At 42.6% G+C, this 20,434-nt stretch overlaps 1 protein-coding gene across 8 annotated transcripts in view; it reads right to left on the bottom strand.

Annotated features, from left to right (window-relative positions):
• The window catches only part of MBOAT1 (membrane bound O-acyltransferase domain containing 1), a 110,424-nt gene that overhangs the window by 45,580 nt on the left and 44,410 nt on the right, over positions 1–20,434 (bottom strand). For 6 of the 8 annotated variants that reach the window (XM_044927643.2, XM_044927630.2, XM_044927616.2 and 3 more), the window contains exons 2-3: positions 6,803–6,948; positions 5,863–5,940 (exon numbers count right to left, since the gene is read on the bottom strand). In XM_044927643.2, coding sequence (XP_044783578.1) covers positions 5,863–5,940; positions 6,803–6,948 — 224 coding nt within the window. Of the gene's footprint in view, positions 1–5,862; positions 5,941–6,802; positions 6,949–16,635; positions 16,990–20,434 lie in introns of those variants that run through there. The other 2 variants (XM_044927611.2, XM_044927637.2) reach the window with 2 other exon arrangements.

Raw genomic sequence — 20,434 nt, forward strand, 5'->3', positions numbered from 1 at the left:
ATTCTTTGGAACTCTGCATTCAAATGGGTATATCTTTCCTTTTCTCCTTTGCTTTTCACTTCTCTTCTTTTCACAGCTATTTGTAAGGCCTCCCCAGACAGCCATTTTGCTTTTTTGCATTTCTTTTCCATGGGGATGGTCTTAATTCCTGTCTCCTGTACAATGTCATGAACCTCAGTCCATAGTTCATCAGGCACTCATCTATCAGATCTAGTCCCTTAAATCTATTTCTCACTTCTACTGTCTAATCATAAGGGATTTGATTTAAGTCAAACCTGAATGGTCTAATGGTTTTCCCTACTTTCTTCAATTTAAGTCTGCATTTGGCAATAAGGAGTTCATGATCTGAGCCACAGTCAGCTCCTGGTCTTGTTTTTGCTGACTGTATAGAGCTTCTCCATCTTTGGCTGCAAAGAATATAATCAATCTGATTTCAGTGTTGACTATCTGGTGATGTCCATGTGTAGAGTCTTCTCTTGTGTTGTTGGAAGAGGGTGTTTGCTATGACCAGTGCGTTCTCTTGGCAAAACTCATTAGCCTTTGCCCTGCTTCATTCCGTATTCCAAGGCCAAATTTGCCTGTTACCCCAGGTGTTTCTTGACTTCCTACTTTTGCATTCCAGTTCCCTATAACGAAAAGGACATATATTTTGGGTGTTAGTTCTAAAAGGTCTTGTAGGTCTTCATAGAACCGTTCAACTTCAGCTTCTTCAGCGTTACTGGTTGGGGCATAGACTTGGATTAGTGTGATATTGAATGCTTTGCCTTGGAAATGAACAGGGATCATTCTGTCGTTTTTGAGATTGCATCCAAGCACTGCATTTCGGACTCTTTTGTTGACCATGATGGCTACTCCATTTCCTCTAAGGGATTTTTGCCCACAGTAGTAGATATAATGGTCATCTGAGTTAAATTCACCCATTCCAGTCCATTTTAGTTCACTGATTCCTAGAACATCGACATTCACTCTTGCCATCTCCTGTTTGACCACTTCTAATTTGCCTTGATTCATGGACCTGACATTCCAGGTTCCTATGCAATATTGCTCTTTATAGCATCGGACCTTGCTTGTATCACCAGTCACATCCACAGCTGGGTATTGTTTTTGCTTTGGCTCCATCCCTTCATTCTTTCTGGAGTTATTTCTCCACTGATCTCCAGTAGCAAATTGGGCACCTACCAACCTGGGGAGTTCCTCTTTCAGTATCCTGTAATTTTGCCTTTTCATATGTTCATGGGGTTCTCAAGGCAAAAATACTGAAGTGGTTTGCCATTCCCTTCTCCAGTGGACCACATTCTGTCAGACCTCTCCACCATGACCCGCCCGTCTTGGGTGATATGGCTTATCTGATATGGCTGGGCTCTAATGTCATCTAGCATAGTCTTGCTCCATCCACCTCACCCCAACTCCCAACACAATTCACTGCTCAACTGCCTGTGTTTCTCCAGAGCCCTATGCTAACACATCATCATAACATTAAAATTACATGTATCTGTTTCTCCAATTCATTGTAACCTTAAGCACCCAAACTCTTGGCCACCAAGAGGTTCACTTAACTGTTAGTTGCAATGAACTAAACTGAGAACATTAAACACCTTGGAAGAAAAGCTATGACCAACCTAGACAGCATATTAAAAAACAGAGACATTACTTTGCCAACAAAGGTCTGTCTAGTCAAAGCTATGATTTTTTGAGGAGTCATGTATGGATGTTAGAGTTGGACCATAAAGAAAGCTGAGCACTGAAGAACTGATGCTTTTGAACTGTGGTGTTGGAGAAGACTCTTGAGAGTCCCTTGGACTGCAAGGAGATCCAACCAGTCAATCCTAAAGGAAATCAGTCCTGAATATTCATTGGAAGGACTGATGCTGAAGCAGGAAACCCAATACTTTGGCCACCTGATGAGAAGAACTGACTCACTGAAAAAGACCCTGATGTTGGGAAAGATTGAAGGCAGGAGTAGAGGGGACGACAGAGGATGAGATGGTTGGATGGCATCATCGACTCGCTGGACATGAATCTGAGCAAGCTCCAGGAGTTGGTGATGGACAGGGAAGCCTGGCGTGCTGTAGTCCATGGGGTCACAAAGAGTCAGACACAACTAAGCAACTGAACAGAACTGAACTGAATGGCTCAGGAGCCCATCAAAAACAGACATAAATTCACAAGGATGATTTTCAAACAAATGTAATAAAACTGGAAAGATGTATATTCTGATACTGAATGATGTTGAAATTCACAAATTCACATTAAAATAACTCATGAAGACTAAATCAACCTCAGGAATAGTAAAAAAGGGATAATAAACATTCATTTGGTAGCAAGGGAAAGCAGGATGCTGAGCCAGATACAGGAAAGCACTCCATAACTTTAGTTCTCTTCATTATTTGCAAGCAAAGATGTTACCACACAGAAATGATTTTTCCCTCCCTGGGTTCAACCATAACCCTTTCCAGACCAAGAAGATGGTGCACAAAGCAAATGTTTAAGAAAAAACTCCCTTATGAGCTGAAGTACTAGAATGGAGTTAGACCTTTTCCCTCTAGTACCTGTCCCCCCTCCCAAGCCAGTTCACAAGGGTCAAGGCAGTAGCACAAAGAAGATTCGAGAGACTTTTCCAGAACCCTTTCGAATCAAAAGGAGCTACACCCATGCCTTCCTGGGACCCTTCACCCAAAGAGAAAAGCAAGTTCAATTCAATTATTATAATACAACCAACCTACCAAGGGTGGGGCCAAGTACTGAGTCCCCAGACAATAGAGAAATACATTCATTTCCCCTGAAAAACCTGAATCCAGGAGCAGCAGACAGAGCATGTATTCTGGGCACAGACCAACATGAGTTCAAATCCAAGCACTGGCCAAACTCATCTGCAGGTGTGAGAAGTCAGGCTAGTAGTTATTTTAGGAAGGAAGGGTGTGGTAGAGATTGGAACATGAGTGACGGTAACACAATCCTCACGGACCTTCGTGGCAGTTGCAGGGGTGTATTCACTTTGTGAAAACTCACTGAACTGCAGAGCCATTTGTACACCCGGGGCTTTCCAGGTGGCACCACTGGTAAAGAATCCACCTGCCAATGCCGGAGACACAAGCGATATGGGTTCAATCCCTGGGTTGGAAAGATACCTTGGAGTAGGAAATGGCAACCAACTCCAGTATTCTTGCCTGGGAAATTTCATGGACAGAGGAGTCTGGAGGGCTACAAAGGAGCCGGACACGACTGAACGACTGAGCACATACACCCATTCACCTCTCTGAACTTTCATCATTTTCCATCTCAGGGAAAAAAAAATCTATACCCTATAGAGTTCTCCTAGAAAGAATATATTTGCCGTAATGATAGGAAATAGTAAATGTAATTGTATACTGATATACTCAATAAGAGTTTATATATCAAAATAATGAAACATATTTAAGAGAGCTTGGCCTCAAAAGTTGGTAACTGCATCACCAAGTTCCCACACGAGGCCTTCCATCCCAGGAGGTACTGTATTCTGTTCCAATGGGTTTATATAAAGTAAGTGAACACCTGTGATTTTTGCCCAACAGAGTGGCCTGGGAAGTAAACAGCATCGGTACTCCATGAACTCTCTAGATAAATCCTGAATAACAGGCAGCTCTGCAGTGGGTTAGGTCCACATGGCAGCAAGTACCACCATCTTCCCCTCCTATTCCCAGCTATGCATAGGACACAACTCACAACTCAGGGAAAGGCAGAGGAAAACAATTCACAAAGAACCCAGCAATCCTGAAGCAAACTTAAGCTCAAACCATCCCCTGGTGGTTCAGTGGTAAAGAATCCACCTGCCAATGCAGGAGATGTGGGTTCAATCCCTGGATCGGGGAAAATCCCCTGGAGTAGGAAATGGCAACCCACTTCAGTGTTCTTGCCTAGGAAATCCCATGAACAGAGGAGCCTGGCAGGCTACGGTCCATGAGGTCGCAAAGAATCGGACAAAACTCAGCAACTAAACAACACACACCACGACAAACCCCACATCGCATAGGCGGGAAGTCCGACATGCAAAGAAGCCGCCTGGCTTTTCCAACCTCATGACGCTGGAAACAGCCAGGTTTCCTGACCCCTGCCTGGTGTTCTTTCCCAGCAGCAAGAGGAAACCACTTCCCTCCACTGGGAAATGTGAACAACTCCTGACTTCGGCAGTCCTGGCAACCACACAAGCACAGAAAAAGGAGAGAACTTGTTCTGGCATTTTTTTCTTTCCAGTCTTAGGACACGGACCTCTGCTACCACAATGTTATCATGAAGAAACAGTCGGAGCCTGCCCGTGAAGGGCTCTCCCTACCAAGGCCGGAGGATTCCACTCCTGGCTGGAGACTAACACAGCAAGCCTGGAAATACAGCTGGACCCTCTGAAAAATGGACCCCACCTCACCCGCATCACACAGATGCAGGGAGAACTGACAAATTATAGTTTGTAAGGTAGCTGGAAATTTGCATTAGAGATGTGACATTTTTATTCATCATTGAATTGCTTCCAGTGTCAAGTGAAGGAAAAGCCACGCATTTTTACCTCCCACTGAAAAAAAAGCATTTGTCATAACATGAAGCATTTCCCAAATCCATTCTTAACAAATTATAGAAATACAGATTTCCTATTTCCCTTCTGAAGGAATGACTCTATCCCCTTTAAGGAAGACACTTAGCAGAGAGATGACTAGAATTCAAATTTCCCAAGTTCATTCGAATACGAAGTTAAGTGACTATCCAAGTTAAAAGCAGGCAAAAATATTTTCCCTTGCAAACCAAAATTTTATTGGAAGTAATTACAAGATGATACACTAAAAAATTAAATTTCAATGCTTTTAAGAAGGAAAACTATTGTGCTAATAGTCTTATTAATCAAAGAGTTTTCCGAGGTTGAAATAAGGCATTTGCTTTTCCAGAGAAGTTATCAAAAAGGACGCCATCGAAGCGTGAATGTATTTTCAAGTATATTCAGCCATTCATTCCACAAATATTTACTGAGTCTTTACTTGTGCCAGGTATTGTTCTAGGCTCTGAGGCTACAACAGTGGAGAGAAAAGTCTGGGTTTTCACAGAGCTCACATTCCAGTGTTACTGAGAGGCTGAATGAATTCTGAGGTTTCAGAAAGACCACAGGAATCAGAGACAGTGCAAGACAGCCACTCCAGGTATTTTCCTGGATTGTCCAAGCATGCAGCCTTCAAGGTAGAATTAAATTACTTCTGCACTTTGAAATCAAAATATCATAGTAAGAATATTTCTTCCCTTTTTAACACTTCTTTGGGCACATTTAAAGTATCCAAAGTTTTGACACACGTCATACTCAGAAAATCAGAGCCAAGTTCAAGGTAACAGACATATCCATCACCCCCTTCCCAGGCTGCTTCACGCCTCTCGTGATCCCTTTCACATCTCCCTGAGCCATCTTGCTGCCAGTTACCCCAATCTGATTTCTGTCACTACAGCTTAGTTTGCTTTTTTGAGAAGAGAATGCGTGGGATCTCCTTCATCCAGCACATTGATGATGAGATTCATCCATGGCACTGTGTGTAGCAATCATTCATTCTTTTTCATGGCTGAGTAGTATTCCATAAGGTGACCACTTTCCAGGTTGGTGCCATGACAAATGAGGCTGCCTAACTCTGATAAACTCTCTTTCCCCTGAGTTCCAGTTTGCATCACACATTTTTTCCAAACTGCTTTCTCCAAAGACCCCCAGAATTTAAGGTTTTCCATCCCTCCCTTCAGCTATCCCAGAGAACTTAGGATTTACCACATGTGGCTAATGGAGAAGGCATCCCTTCATCCTGGAAACAGATTTCAAAGATCATGAAAAAGCTCACCTTGCATTGTTCATCCCCAGGGTCTTACCTGTGAATATTGGATATGCTTGCAGTGACCATGATTCCATAGCATATTAACACCAGCACAAAAAGATGCACAGAATACCTGCAGGACATTGTGGGGAGAAAGGGAGGACACCGAATGTATTTCATATTAACATACCTCTTGGCTGTCTCCACCTCCACTCCCACCAAAAAGCAAGTGATCAGTTAACTCATGTTTATTTAAGAGAAAATAAATCAAGTATTTTCATTCTATGCAAATAAGATACCTTGAAATGACACTAAGAAGTCATGATATAGATCTCCAACTGCAGAGAAGAGAGTTCTTTCTAACTTTAAAGTATGAAGACCAAAACTGAGCTGCCCCAGACACCAACACTTTGACATTGGGGTGATTCAAAATACTCATCATTCTTTCTCAAATTTTCACTGGAGGAGGAGGAGCCATAAGCTACTACTCTGAACAAATTCCCTCAAGTTGAACTTCTAGAAATGTTTATTTCTAGAACTTCTTCCCCAAGAAGTATCCCTCCCAGGAGATCTGCCCAGCTTACCTAGTAGAGAAAAGGCTTTCCCTGCTAAAGGAGGACACATTCCCGAAGACTGGCCCTAAAACTTTTCTTCTACTCTAAGTGCAGGGTTAATGCCACTATCTCTAGCAGTGATGCAAGAAAAACACCAATAGCTATAACAGTTAGGAAAAGTTCCTTGCTAGGAAAATTCCATTTACATGATCCTGGGTGAGATCAGCAGAAGTCTAATTTTAAGAAAAATTCACTGAATTAATTTCTATTAGAGTCAATTTATTGGTTTCAGTTTCTGGAGATTCCTCCAATATCCCCATTATTTTACACTAAGAGTAAATGTCATATTTTTTCTTCCTTAGTGTCTGGGATAAATGCCAAGAATATCTCCACAAAACACTCGAATGATAAACATTTAGAACGTAGGAGGTTCATACTCACCAGCCAAAACAAAAGATGACAAAATAGATGCCAAAAATGGTGGCAAATGCATGCCGGACAGCAGGACTGGTTTTACCGGGACTCAAGTAGAGGCGGAACCAGAAAGCAGCACACAAAGCCAAGAGCTGGCAGGCCACGAAATTCACCTGGACGGGGAAAGCGAGAATCAGAACAGTTGCTGTTTGGCCTGCGTGTAGATTTTCTTTCCCTCCTCCTTGCAGACTCTACATCAAGATGCCTCTCAGACATGGATGTTTTGCTCAGTAGAGCACTCGTCTGGAGGAGGTTAAAAGATAACCATACCCTCATCTGGTAGAAGAGGTGACCAACCCAAAAGTTTCTTCTCCAATCCTTTGAGATGAGGCAAAGTTGCTTTCCCACCGACAAACTGGAGACTTTTTATTGGAAAGAGCCTTAGTTGACTGTGAGGTCACTTTGCTGAGCGTCTTCCCTACCCCCAGCCCTTGGCATTATCCTAAGATAAAGAACGTATTCTTTTTGAGATGCAGATGAATCAAATCCTTGAGGCTTCCCTCACTGTGAAGTGAAGTGAAGTAAAAGTTGCTCAGTTGTGTCCAACTCTTTGCAACCCCATGGATTACACAGGCCATGGAATTCTCCAGGCCAGAATACTGGAGTGGGTAGCCTTTCCCTTCCCCAGGGGATCTTCCCAACCCAGGATCGACCCCAGGTCTCCCGCATTGCAGGCGGATTCTTTACCGGCTGAGCCATAAGGGAAGCCCCAAAAATACCAGAGTGGGTAGCCTTTCCCTTCTCCAGCAGATCTTCCTGACCCAGGAATCAAACCAGGGTCTCCTGCATTGCAGGCAGATTCTCTACCAACTGAGCTATCAAGGGAAGCCCTTTCCCTCACTGGTACGTAAGAAAGCAAATGCTTCTCCAAAACAATCATCAGCTGGTTTGGGGGGGCTTTAAGATTTTTTAAAAAATATGGGCTGTTTTTTTTTTTAAAGTCTTTATTGAACTTGTTATAATATTGCTTCTGCTTTATGTTTTGGTTTTTTGGCCCCGAGGTATATGGGATCTTGGCTCCCCGACCACGGATCAAACCTGCAACCAGCTGCAGGGAGTGAAATCTTAACCAGAGAAGTCCCTCATCAGCTGTTTTCTGACTCTAATTTTTCTCATTTTAAATTAACACCAAATAAGAGATTGCCCAAATCCAAGGGGGTATTCCAAAGACGCTCAGAAAGAGAGACAGCCCTGTATTAAACTTTCAATATCAAAACTATCTAGTTATGTAAAATAGTCACTATATTTCCTTAGAAAAATCTCAATGACCTCTCTCTCAAAAATATTTTACCTAAAAGAAACTATAAAATATTTATAATTTCCTAATACCCTTAGGTATGCAGAGTACATCATGAGAAACGCTGGGCTGGATGAAGCACAAGCTGGAATCAAGATTGCTGGGAGAAATATCAATAACCTCAGATATGCAGATGACACCACCCCTATGGCAGAAAGTGAAACGGAACTAAAAAGCCTCTTGATGAAAGTGAAAGAGGAGAGTGAAAAAGTTGGCTTAAAGCTCAACATTCAGAAAACAAAGATAATGGCATCCAGTCCCATCCCAATGACAGTCCCAACCCAGTCCCAATGGCACCCGGATGGTGACTGCAGCCATGAAATTAAAAGATACTTGCTCCTTGGAAGAAAAGTTATGACCAACCTAGACAGCATATTAAAAAGCAGATATTACTTTGCCAACAAAGGTCCATCTAGTCAAAGCTATGATTTTTCCAGTAGTCATGTATGGATGTGAGAGTTGGACTATAAAGAAAGCTGAGTGCCGAAGAATTGATACTTTTGAAGTGTGGTGTTGGAGAAGACTCTTGAGAATCTCTTGGATTGCAAGGAGATCAAACCAGTCTATCCTAAAGGAGATCAGTCCTGAATATTCATTAGAAGGATTGATGCTGAAACTCCAAAATTTTGACCACGTGATGCAAAGAACTGACTCATTTGAAAAGACCCTGATGCTGGGAAAGATTGAAGGCAGGAGGAGAAGGGGACAACAGAGGATGAGATGGTTGGATGGCATCCCCAACTCAACGGACATGAGTTTGAGTAGGCTCCGGGAGTTGGTGATGGACAGGGAGGCCTGGCATGCTGGTCCATGGGGTCGCAAAGAGTCGGACACAACTGAGCGACCAAACTAAACTGAACTGATACTCTTAGGAAACAGGAAGGGACTTAACACAAATATATTGAAAGGTTTAACCATTAAATTAACCCTAGAAAAGTACTTTAGACTTTTCAGAGTATTCAGAATGAAAACTTCAGCATCAGTTTGCTTTTAGAAGGGATCAAGGATATTGTATCTGAATAAATCAATTCCTTTTGAAGTGGTCTTTCATGCCTCTTCCAGCCATAATGGTCTCTGATTCCACATCTGACCAGCATCTTTTCCCTGAACTCTTGGTGCCCAAATGCAGCACTTCACAATGGATTAAAAGTTTCCCCCCTATACACAAACACAACCCACCCCTCCAACCTTCTTCCCAACAATGAGTCTCTAGCCAATCCTCAGATGTTCCAGATCAAACTGGAACCTCAGGGTTCCAGAGCAAACTATTCTAAGGTGAAAGTGAAAATACACAATGGCAGCACTTAGTTCTAGCAGGAAGGTTCTAGCAGAATTACTTTTCAATGAGTAGAGGAACATCCTAAAAGGTACACGCTGAACCACAATTAGATACCATGTCACACCCATTAGGATGGTAATTATTTTAAAAACAAAATAATGAGTATTGGCAAGGATTTAGAGAAATTAGAATCCTTGTACACTGCTGGTGGGAATCGAAAATGGTACAGCTGCTATGGAAAACAGTACAGTGGTTCTTCAAAAAATTATAATACAGCAATTCCACTTTGGGGCGTATACCCAAAAGAACTGAAAGCACGGTCCTGAAGAGATATCTGCCTGCCAGGTTTAGAGCAGCATTATTCACAAGATTCAAAAGGCAGAGACAACCCAAATGTCTATCAACAGATGAATGGATAAGTAAAATGTGGTATAAATACATACAATGGAATACTGTTCAACCTTAAAATGGGGGAAATTCTGACACATGCTACAACACAGATAAACCTTGAAGATATTATCCTAAGTGAAATAATCCAGACACAGGACAGATATCTGATTCCACTTATATGAGGTACCGGACTTCCCTCTTAGCTCAGCTGGTAACGAATCCGCCTGCAATGCAAGAGACCTAGGTTTGGTCCCTGGGTTGGGAAGATCCCCTGGAGAAGGGAAAGGCTACCCATTCCAGTATTCTGGCCTGGAGAATGCCATGGACTGTATAGTCCATGGGGTTGCAAAGAGTCGGACATGACTGAGTGACTTTCACTTCACTTCATATGAGGTACCTAGAAAAATAAAATTTATCAAGACTGAAAGCAGAATGCTGCTTGCCAGGAACTGAGGGGTGGAGAGAATAGGATTATTACTGAATGGATATGGAGTTTCAGTTTTACAAGATGAAGAGTGTTCTGGAGATGGATGATTTGGAAATAGTTGCATGACAGAGTGAGTGTACTTACTGCCACTGAATTGTACTACACACTTTAAAATGGGAAACCCTGTATCATGTATACATTACAGTTTTAAAAATATACACAGGCTGGAGCATAATATCCATTTCTTTGTGTTTCCTAGTTCATATCAATACTGGTAGCTGGTAGGAATTATGACCATCTCTGCAGCCAAGAGTGGCTACCTGACAACAATGCATATACGAACATTATTAGATCTTTGCTCCTTTCTTCTCTGAAGGGTTAACAAAACTGGACATTATATTTTATATATAATGTTACATTTCAGAAATAAATCCACAAATGGGTCTGATTTAATCTATGGGATCTACTTCCAAACAATCTTACAGGGAGGGAGAGTGGAGTGAGTATAAGTCAGTGGCCCTCAACTCGGGAGGGTGTGCTCCCCAGGGAACACTTCCGGTTGTCATAACCAGGAAGCGGGGAGGGGTGTAGTGCTCCTGGCATCTAGTAGGTAGGGGCTAGGGATCCTGCTAAATATCCTACAAGGCACAGGAGAGCCTCCCATCCAAAGACTTTTCCAGTCTAAAATGTCAATAGTACCAAGGTGAAGAACGCTGGTATAGATGAAACCAGGCTGGCCATGAGTTTAAAACTGTTGAGGCTGTGTGTCGGACACATGAAAAGTTTGCTCTACTGACATCTCCATGTTCACCTTTATGTTTAACCTTTTTCATAATAAACAGGTTTTTAAAACGACACAGCTCCGGGAATTCCCTGGTGGTCCAGTGGCTAACACTCTGTGCTCCCAGCGCAGGGGGCCTGGGTTCGATCCCTGGTCAGGGAGCTAAACCCCACATCCCACAATGAAGACCCCATGTATCACAACTAAGATCCATCACAGCCAAATAAGTTAAAAAAATATTTTTAAAAAATAACACAACTCTGGAAAACAAGTCACTGACCTAAGATAATACAGATTTTAAACCCTAGTGATTCCAAGTAGTTGAAATGAAGGTTTCTTTATCCTCATCAGAGAAACAGCTAAGTTAATGAGGAAATACATATTAATATACGAACAAACCAAAACAGTAAAGAGATGATGCCTTCCTAAATAGGAAAAGAACCACCTTTTATGAAATGATCAAACTCCTGAAAGAAGAAAGCCAAAAGTGTCACAAATACAAGAGAAAAGGATTTCCCTTCAATAATAATCAGATTAAGTACTTGTCACCTCCCAGTCCCCGACCAGAAATAGAACCAGGGCTTCCCTGATGGCTCAGTGGTAAAGAATCTGCCTGTCAATGGAGACACGAGTTTGATCCTTGGATGGGAAGATCTCCTGGAGTAGGAAATGGCAACCCACTCCAGTATTCTTGCCTGGAGAATTCCATGGACAGAGGAGCCTGGTGGGCTCGTGGGCTACAGGCCATGGGGTCACAAGAGTCAAACACGACTTAGAGACTCAACAACAGTCTTACTGGGCTGCAAGACCCAGCCTCACCACTTACAAGTTGAAGAGTTACAAAGCTCATTTCATCTTGGCTCCTAGTGCATGTAGTGGAGGTAATAACAGTAGTACTAGGGGCTTCCCAATTGGTCCAGTGGTTAAAACTCCATGCTCCCAATGCAGGGTTCAATCCCTGGTCAGGGAACTAAGATCCCTCATGCCACGTGGTATGGACAAAAAAAAAAAAAAAAAAGTAGTTGTCCTTCTCAAGTTGTTTTGAGGACTAAAGAAGTTAATATAAAAGATCACTCAAAAGAGTCCTGCCACTGACAAGTACTTGCTATTAATATTATTCTATATCCACTAAATTAACACAGGAGGAGAAGGAGGCAACAGAGAATGAGATGGTTGGATGGCATTACCGACTCAATGGACATGAGTTTGAGCCAACTCTGGGAGACAGTGAAGGACAGGGAAGCCTGCTGCCCTGCAGTCCATGGGGTCACAAAGAGTTGGATACAACTTAGCCACTGAACAACAACAACACACAAACTGTGCATTCGATAAACTTGACACACAGTCCCCAGTTAAGTCACAGCACTAAACTGCTGTGTTGTTAAGAATTGGCTTCCCCAGTCTCTTTGTTGTCCTTGGACTGATTCCCTTTCCCACCCATCATTCAAGCAGCTGCCCAAGCCCTCCACATTCCTTTCTTCCCCAGGGACAGGCCATGCAGCCTAGGATGAGAGAGGCAATCCTTGGGTTTTCCAGTTCCTGAGTAGAGTTTTCTAAACCTAAAGCAGAGATAAATCTGAAAGTCAAAACAGTCTCCAGAACCTTAGGAAAGTTTTTCTTTTTCCTTTTTAATACTGAAAGCTTATCTTCATAGCTGAAGAGCTAAACTGAAGAACTTAAAGCATGGAGTTTTACCATAATCCCAGAGGGGAGAAAAGCTCTTAATTATATAAGAGCTATTTTTCGGCACAAAAGTTGATAAAAGTGTTTGGCCAGCAGACTGAAGGAGAGATTCCATAGGGTTGAACTAGCACTCGGGGCTTCCCCAGTGGCTCAGCAGTAAAGAATCTGCCTGTAATGCAGGAGCTGCAGGTTCAACCCCTGGGTCAAGAAGATCCCATGGAGGAGAGCATGGCAACCCACTCCAGTATTCTTGCCTGAAGAATCCCATGGGCAGAGGAGCCTGGTGGGCTACAGTCCACAGGGTCGCAAAGAGTTAGACATAGCGACTTAGCATAGAACCACACAGGACCAGCACTTAGACACCGGGACAAAAGGGTAAAAGGAAAGATGCTCAGACCATTAAGTGGATGGGATTCCTAGAAAAGCCTAGAGGAAGCATGCAGGTATCACAGAAGAAGAGATGGTTGCCTGGCTTCTCAGAATGCAGCCACGGGAGATGGCCAACTGTATAGAGAAGCACTCTAGAGGACCACAAAGATGGAGTAGAGACCAGCAAAGTCCCAATGGCACAGGGACTCGATGCCCGCCAAGAACACAAAAGCCTGCAACTCATTCCCAGGTGTAGAGGGAGACAAACCTTCATAGCCTTAAACAGGAAGTAAGCTGACTAAAACTGGCAATTCAGCTTGAAAACTAAATTAAGTTTAGTAGGGAAAAATGTTTAAAGTTCTATTTTTTTGTATTATCTGTCTGTGGCTGTAAATCTTATTTTTTTAATATTTTGCTTTATATTGGAATATAGATGATTAACAATGTTTTGATAATTTCAGGTAAACAGCAAAGAGACTCAACTATACATCATAAACATGTATCCATTCTCCCCCAAACTCCCCTCCTATCCAGTCTGTGTGACTGTAAATTTTAAAACCACAATTACCTATTAGAAATGTGCACCAAATTTTTAATACACACACAAAAAAGACACCTCAATGTTATTTCTAATGGCAAGAAGAAGCAAACTAAAAGTTCAACAATTAGTAAAGACACTGATTAACATGTGAAAAAAAGGATACGCCTGGCACTATAATCTTTTCAAAAGGAATATGGTAGATAGTAGTTACTACAAGTAACACTTCTGACCAACTCCTGAAAATTTATTCATTGGAATGATAAAAAGCTTAATGCCGAACAAAAGTCAAGATATTATTTATGAGACAAAATGAAGCAAAATCTACTTACATATAGGATAATAGAGAGATAGTAATTAATGGTACTGTTCAGTAAAAGAGTATTAAAAATGGGCCTTACAAAGCACCTATAATAAAATGAAAAACATTTGCTATAACTAATAAAAAGCAGAAGATAAAACTGTATAGATATGTACAACTATATTTTAAACAATAGTAGCATGTGAAAAGGCAAAGACATGTAAAATTGAATATGGCTGTTTTATCAGGATGGCAGGGATCTTGGCAAATTCTTTGTAAATTTTTTTCCAATTTATAATTGCAATTTCCATATGGAATTTCTCATACACACACACCACACACAATCAGGGCGCTTAAACTCATAACAATTCTTATTTAATTCTGCTTACTCTATCCTCAGGGCTGCATTTATTAGCACTTACTATATATATCAAGTTTAGGGAGGAATTAGGCATAAACAGAAGTTAACTTGAAAAAAACTTCATCTTAAAGAAAAACGTGCTTTTTACAGGCAGCAAAATGTCAGGAGTTAACCATGAAGATGGGCAAAGAAGATGAAAATAGATAGCTTTACTTTTAATAAACCCTTCCCTAGTGGTTTCAGATACTAAAGAATCTGCCAGCAATGCAGGAGACCCAGGTTTGATCACTGAGTCAGGAAGATCCCCTAGAGAAGGGGATGGCAACCCACTCCAGTATTCTTGGAAATCCCATGGACAGAGGAGCCCGGCGGGTTACAGTCCATGTGGTAGCAAAGAGTCGGGCACGACTGAGCAACTAACACTTTTACATGTTCATATTTAAAAGGAAGGTGTGCCAAGTTTTTATTTTTCTACTGATGCCCTCCCTCTAGAGCAGGAAAGCAAGCTGCATTTCCGTTCGTGATGTCCAACAACACGCCCTTCACAATGAAAGGATTGCCCAGGCCCTTCTGCAGAAGGAAATGGTATAGCACAGCTGTTTTGATCAAATACAACCTGTATTCAGCAAGAGCTCAATTTCCACCACTCTCACAAGATTTCGAAGTCACGGCAAGGAAATAAAACATGTGCCCAGGGAGGTGGGAGGGAGTTCAACGGATATATGAATTCAACATAACTATGGCTGAGTCATGTATGGCAGAAACTAACACAATATTGTAAAGCAATTATCCTCCCATTAAAAAGAAAAAAAAAATACATGCCCAAGGGTGTGACTTATTTCACCAAAGGCCCATCACTTAGTGCTCAGTCGCTCAGTCGTGTCAGACTCTTCACGACCCCATGGACTGTAGCCCGCCAGGCACCTATGTCCATGGGGATTCTCCAGGCAAGAATACTGGAGTGGCTTGCATGCCTTCCTCCAGGGGATCTTCCCAACCCAGAGATGGAACCAGGGTCTCCTGCATTGCAGGCGGATTCTTTACCAGCCGCCGGGAAGCCCAATCACAATGAGCTGCAATCTTCCAGTGGAAGTTTTTGATCTTTCTGTTCTCATGTGCTGCTTGAAAGGCATTTCTGGGGGATTTATGTTCCAAAAAAAAGCCCCCAAACTTTGCCAGGAGCGCAAAACACTGCCTTCCTCCTAATGAAGAGATGCAAGCTGGCTATTTTTAACAAACAGCAAATATTAACAATCCAAAATTATTTCCCTACCACAGTGATTTACCGGCGGCTCACCAATGAGACAAAGGCAGCTGTTCAGGCCTGGAATGTTTTTCTCAGCAGCACTGCCTTATATGCCCCAAGACGAAACCAACCTAATTAAACAATTCCTTATTTAAAGGCAAGCCGTCCCTCTCTCACAAACAGTGCTCTTTTGCATTGCCTCCTACAAATGAATGTGGCTGGGGAAGAGAACAAAAAATGCAATTGCTTTCTGTACCACAAAACAAAAAGTGGCTGTACCATACTCTTTAGCTTCTTTGCACTTTCAAAGACATCCTTGTCATACTTTAATTCCAAGCTCCTTGGGAGGTCAGCAAGAAATGCCTTCAAATCTGTGATAAGCCATTTTCCAAGCTTGTAGGTAAGCAAATAGTACTTAAAAGTGATAATCAATGTGCAAATTTATAACCAAACTCCTAACTGATATTCCATCTCATTGTAACAATACTATTTTTTTGAGTGCTTACTAAGTGTCAGGCACAGTAATAAACTTTATACAGATGAAGTCCTTTCAGTTTCACAACTTTATGAAGTAGCTTACTCCTGCTTAACACAGGAGGAAAAGAAAAAACAAAGGCTGAATTCACAAAGCCAGTGAGCAACAGAGCCAGAATTTAAAACCTGGCCTATGTCCCCACTGAAGATACTGTATCACTTCCTTCACCTTCAAATATTCTGCCCAGAAATACTATCACTTGGGGGAGAATTCAGTAGCTGCCTGTATTAGTTTGCTAGGGCTGCTATGTCAAAGTATCACAGACTGGAGGGCTTCAACAACAGAACTTTGTTGCCTCACAATTCTGGAAGCCCCGACTTCAAGATGGCAGCAGGGTTGTTTTCTTCTGAGGACTCTCTCCTTGGCTTGCAGACGGCCAACGTCTCCCTCCCAGAGGGTCTTCCCAAAGACGTCATTTAACTCAGTGACCTCTTGAAAGATACTATCTCCAAATACAGTCACGTTCTAAGATACTGGAGGTTGTTGTTTGTTGTTCAATCACTCAGTCTTGTCTGAATCTTTGCGACCCCACAGACTGCAACACGCCAGACTTCGCTGTCCTTCACCACCTCCTGGAGTTTGCTCAAACTCACCTTCATTGGGTCAGTGATGCCATCCAACCATCTTGGAGTTAGGACTTCAGAACTGGGTTTTTGCAGGAACATAATTTGGCCTGTAACACTTCCCAATAAAAAACCCTAGACTCAAAGACAAGGAATGAAACAGACCTCATTTTCCTTCCGCCTGCAGGTGGGAAGTTAGCAACACCCAAACCAAACTGTGAGGGATGCTGTGAGGCTCAGCATAAGCTGGGGCCCCCTCCTCGCCTGGAGGTACGTCTCAGCCCACTGCAAACGGCGACTGAGAGGGCTTCCCAGCAGTGCCCTGGCCTCCCTGCTCCTCCTTAGGTCAAAAGCTCATTAGCCCACAAAGGGTTCACACTTGTTGAGAAAGTTCACGACCCCTAAGCCTTTTGTTTCAAACACACACGTGTAAGTAGTAACAATCGGCACTGATTGAGCATGTATGTGTACTGAGCAACACAAATACAGGCTGTTTTTCTAAATGTATGTGCTCAGTCACTCAGTTACTTCCGACTCTTTTGCAACCCCATGGACCGTAGCCTGCCAGGCTCCTCTGTCCATGGAATTTCCCAGGCAAGAACACGGGAGCAGGTTACCATTTCCTCCTCCAGGGATCTTCCTGATTCAGGGATCGAACCCTCATCTCCTGCATCGGCAAGGAGATTCTTTACCACTTTACACCTATCATCTCACTCAATCTTCCCAACAATCCTCAAGGACTACAGAGGAAACTAAGACGTAAAGTAAATGACTCCAAACACTCAGCTCCAGGGTGGCTCCAGGAGTTAAAGCGAGATGCTTAGTCATTGCCTGTGGTTGTCTCCTAAGACCTCAGGCTTGTCCAGGGGGAGGCTTTAATTAAGCTGCTTCCAACAACTCTTCAACTTGTGCAAACTTTCTCTCTGAGCTTTAAAAAAAAAAATTTAATATAGACTATTTTTAAAGTTTTTATTGAATTTGTTACAATATTGCTTCTGTTTTATGTTCTGGTTTTTTGGCCCTAAGGCATGTGGGATCTCAGCTCCCCAACCAGGGATTAAACCCACACCCTCTGCATCGGAAGGCAAAGTCTTAACCACTGGACCACCAGGGAAGTCCTGCTCCCCAACTTTTTATACTCACTTAACAAGCCTCTTTCCACTAGTTCAGAGTAAGTCATCCAGTCCTTCTGGAATGAGATAACCCTCCCTGGTGGCAGTAAAGAATCCACCTGCAATGTAAGAGACGCAGGTTCGATCCCTGATCCAGAAGATCCTCTGGAGAAAGAAATGGCAACCCACTCCAATATAGTTCCCCGGGAAATCCCATCAACAGATGAGCTGGACAGGATACAGTCCATGGGGTTGCAGAAGAGTCAGACACAATTTAGCAACTAAACACCTTCTCAGAACAGTATCCTATATACTTGTTTAGGGTTTAAATTGTACAGGAAGACTCATGGCTGACCTTATTCTGTAAATATCATGCCATGTATTTATTATAATTTACAATGAAAACCCTTTAGAAACTGACTCCAGTGTATACAAAGGGGAAAATACTTAAGCCACCTCTTTAGCCATGGCAAAGAAAAACCTTAATATAGGTGGGTAGTATCTTTTAAGGATATCCCTCTAGCTTGCCTCCCACCTCATAAACCACATCCTTATAAGCCCTGGCCAAGTAGACAGGGAAGACTGGATAGAATTCAGGATTATTTGAGGAATCCTGGGAAACCGTGTCCATAAGCATGCTGTCATCCACCTCCCTGGAGATACCATTTCCCCATTAGAATTAATTTCATTGTTAGTCAGTTAATAATAGCTAGTATTTAGAGTAGTCTTCCCTGGTGGATCAGATGGTAGAGAATCCGCCCGCAATGCAGGAGACCTGGGTTCAATGCCAGGGTTGGGAAGACCCCCCGGAGAAGGGAAAGGCAACCCACTCTGGTATTCTAGCCTGGAGAATTCCACAGAAAAGCCTGTTGGGCTACAGTCCACGGGATCACAAAGAGTTGGACACGACTGAGTGACTAACACTATCAGTATTTAGAGGGATGGCCAAAAGCTTCATTCAGGTTTTTCCATCACATCTTACAGAAAAACCCATATGAACTTTTGACCAACCCCATATATTCCAGCACTGCTTAAGTCCTTCTGCCTGTAAGTCACAGAGAGGTTACAAAATTTTCCTAAATATCACACACCTAGTAAGTGGCAATATGGGGATTTAAACTCGGGGAGACAGGGTTCAGAGTCCACCTGCTCCACCCCCGCACCCCCGCCAGAATGATTCATTTAATTCAATCTTCTCATGTAATTCCAACATCTCATTTTTCAGGTAAGAAAAGCGAAGCCCAGAGATGGCCAATCACTCAGCCAAGTTCATAGTCACCAAGCAACAAACTGGCCTGACTCCAGTCCAGCGCACCCTCCCAAAACTCCCCACCAGCCTTGGGTGTAGGGGCTTCCCTGGTGTTGTGGTGGGAAAGAATCCACTTGCAACACAAAAGATGCAGGAGACGCAGGTTTGATCTCAACCCACTCCAGTATTCCTGCCTGGAGAATCCCATGGACAGAGGAGCTTGCTGGGCTACAGTCCACAGGATCACAAAGAGCTGGACATGAATGAAGCAACTGAGCACACACATGCACACCTGGGTGTGGGGTGGAAATAAAACAAGGTGCAGGGGATCCAACAGGCCCATCTAGAAACAAGTTCTCAGTGAAGACCCCTGAACTACTAAAGGGAAGGGGGGACACCAGCTGCTGAAGGTACCACTGAACACACAATGCAATATTTGCAGACAACTTTATGATATTTTTAATTGAGATAAAACTGACATATAACATTATACTAGTTTCAGGTGTACAACATGTGTCAGTAGCTCAGCCGTGTCCAACTCTTTGTGACCCCATGGGCTTCAGCCCACCAGGTTTCTCTGTCCATGGGCTTCTCCAGGGAAGACTATTGAAGTAGGCTGCCATTTCTGTCTGCAGGGGATCTTCCTGACCCAGGGATGGAACCTGCATCTCCTGCACTGGCAGGCAGGCTCTTTATCAGCTAGGCCACTAAGACTCCCTTACAGGTTTACAATGTAATGGTTCAGTATTTGCAAATATTGTAAAATGATCAACAGAGTAAGTCTAGTTGATATCCATCACCACACACAGTTACAACTTTTTTTTTCTTGTAATCAGAAATTTCAAGACTACCTGTAGTCTTGAACTACCCTGTAGTTACTGTATAACACAGGGAACAATATTCAATATCCTGTAATAACCTATAATGGAAAAGTAATCTGAAAATATGTATATATACATACATATATGTGTGTGTGTGTATATATATATATCATGAAGTGAAGTATGTAGTGTTAGTCGCTCAGTCATGTCTGACTCCTTTGAGACCCCATGGACTGGTGCCTGCCAGGCTCCTTTGTCCATGGAATTCTCCAGGCAAGAATATTAGAGTGGGTTGTCATTCCCTTCTCCAGAGATCTTCCCGACCCAGGGATCTAACCAGGGTCTCCTGCACTGCAGGCAGATTCTTTACCATCTGAGCTACCAGGGAAGCCCATATGTATCTCATAGCAACTCTCAACTAGACGTTTTCTTATAAAATTAATTAATGCTCATTTGAACAACTGAACAGTACAGAGAAATGCAAGGGAAAAGCTCAGTTTCCCCATCACCAAAACCTTCCACACACCATTCTTCTTAGCAACTACAATATGTGTTTAAATACTTTTTTCTATATTTACAAAAATATACCCATATACATGGTTTCTCCTTTTAATATAATCATATAAAATCATATAAAAGTCACCTAT

Source organism: Bubalus bubalis, chromosome 2 (genome assembly GCF_019923935.1).
Source record: "Bubalus bubalis isolate 160015118507 breed Murrah chromosome 2, NDDB_SH_1, whole genome shotgun sequence".
In the NCBI taxonomy this organism is placed as follows: Eukaryota; Metazoa; Chordata; class Mammalia; order Artiodactyla; family Bovidae; genus Bubalus; species Bubalus bubalis.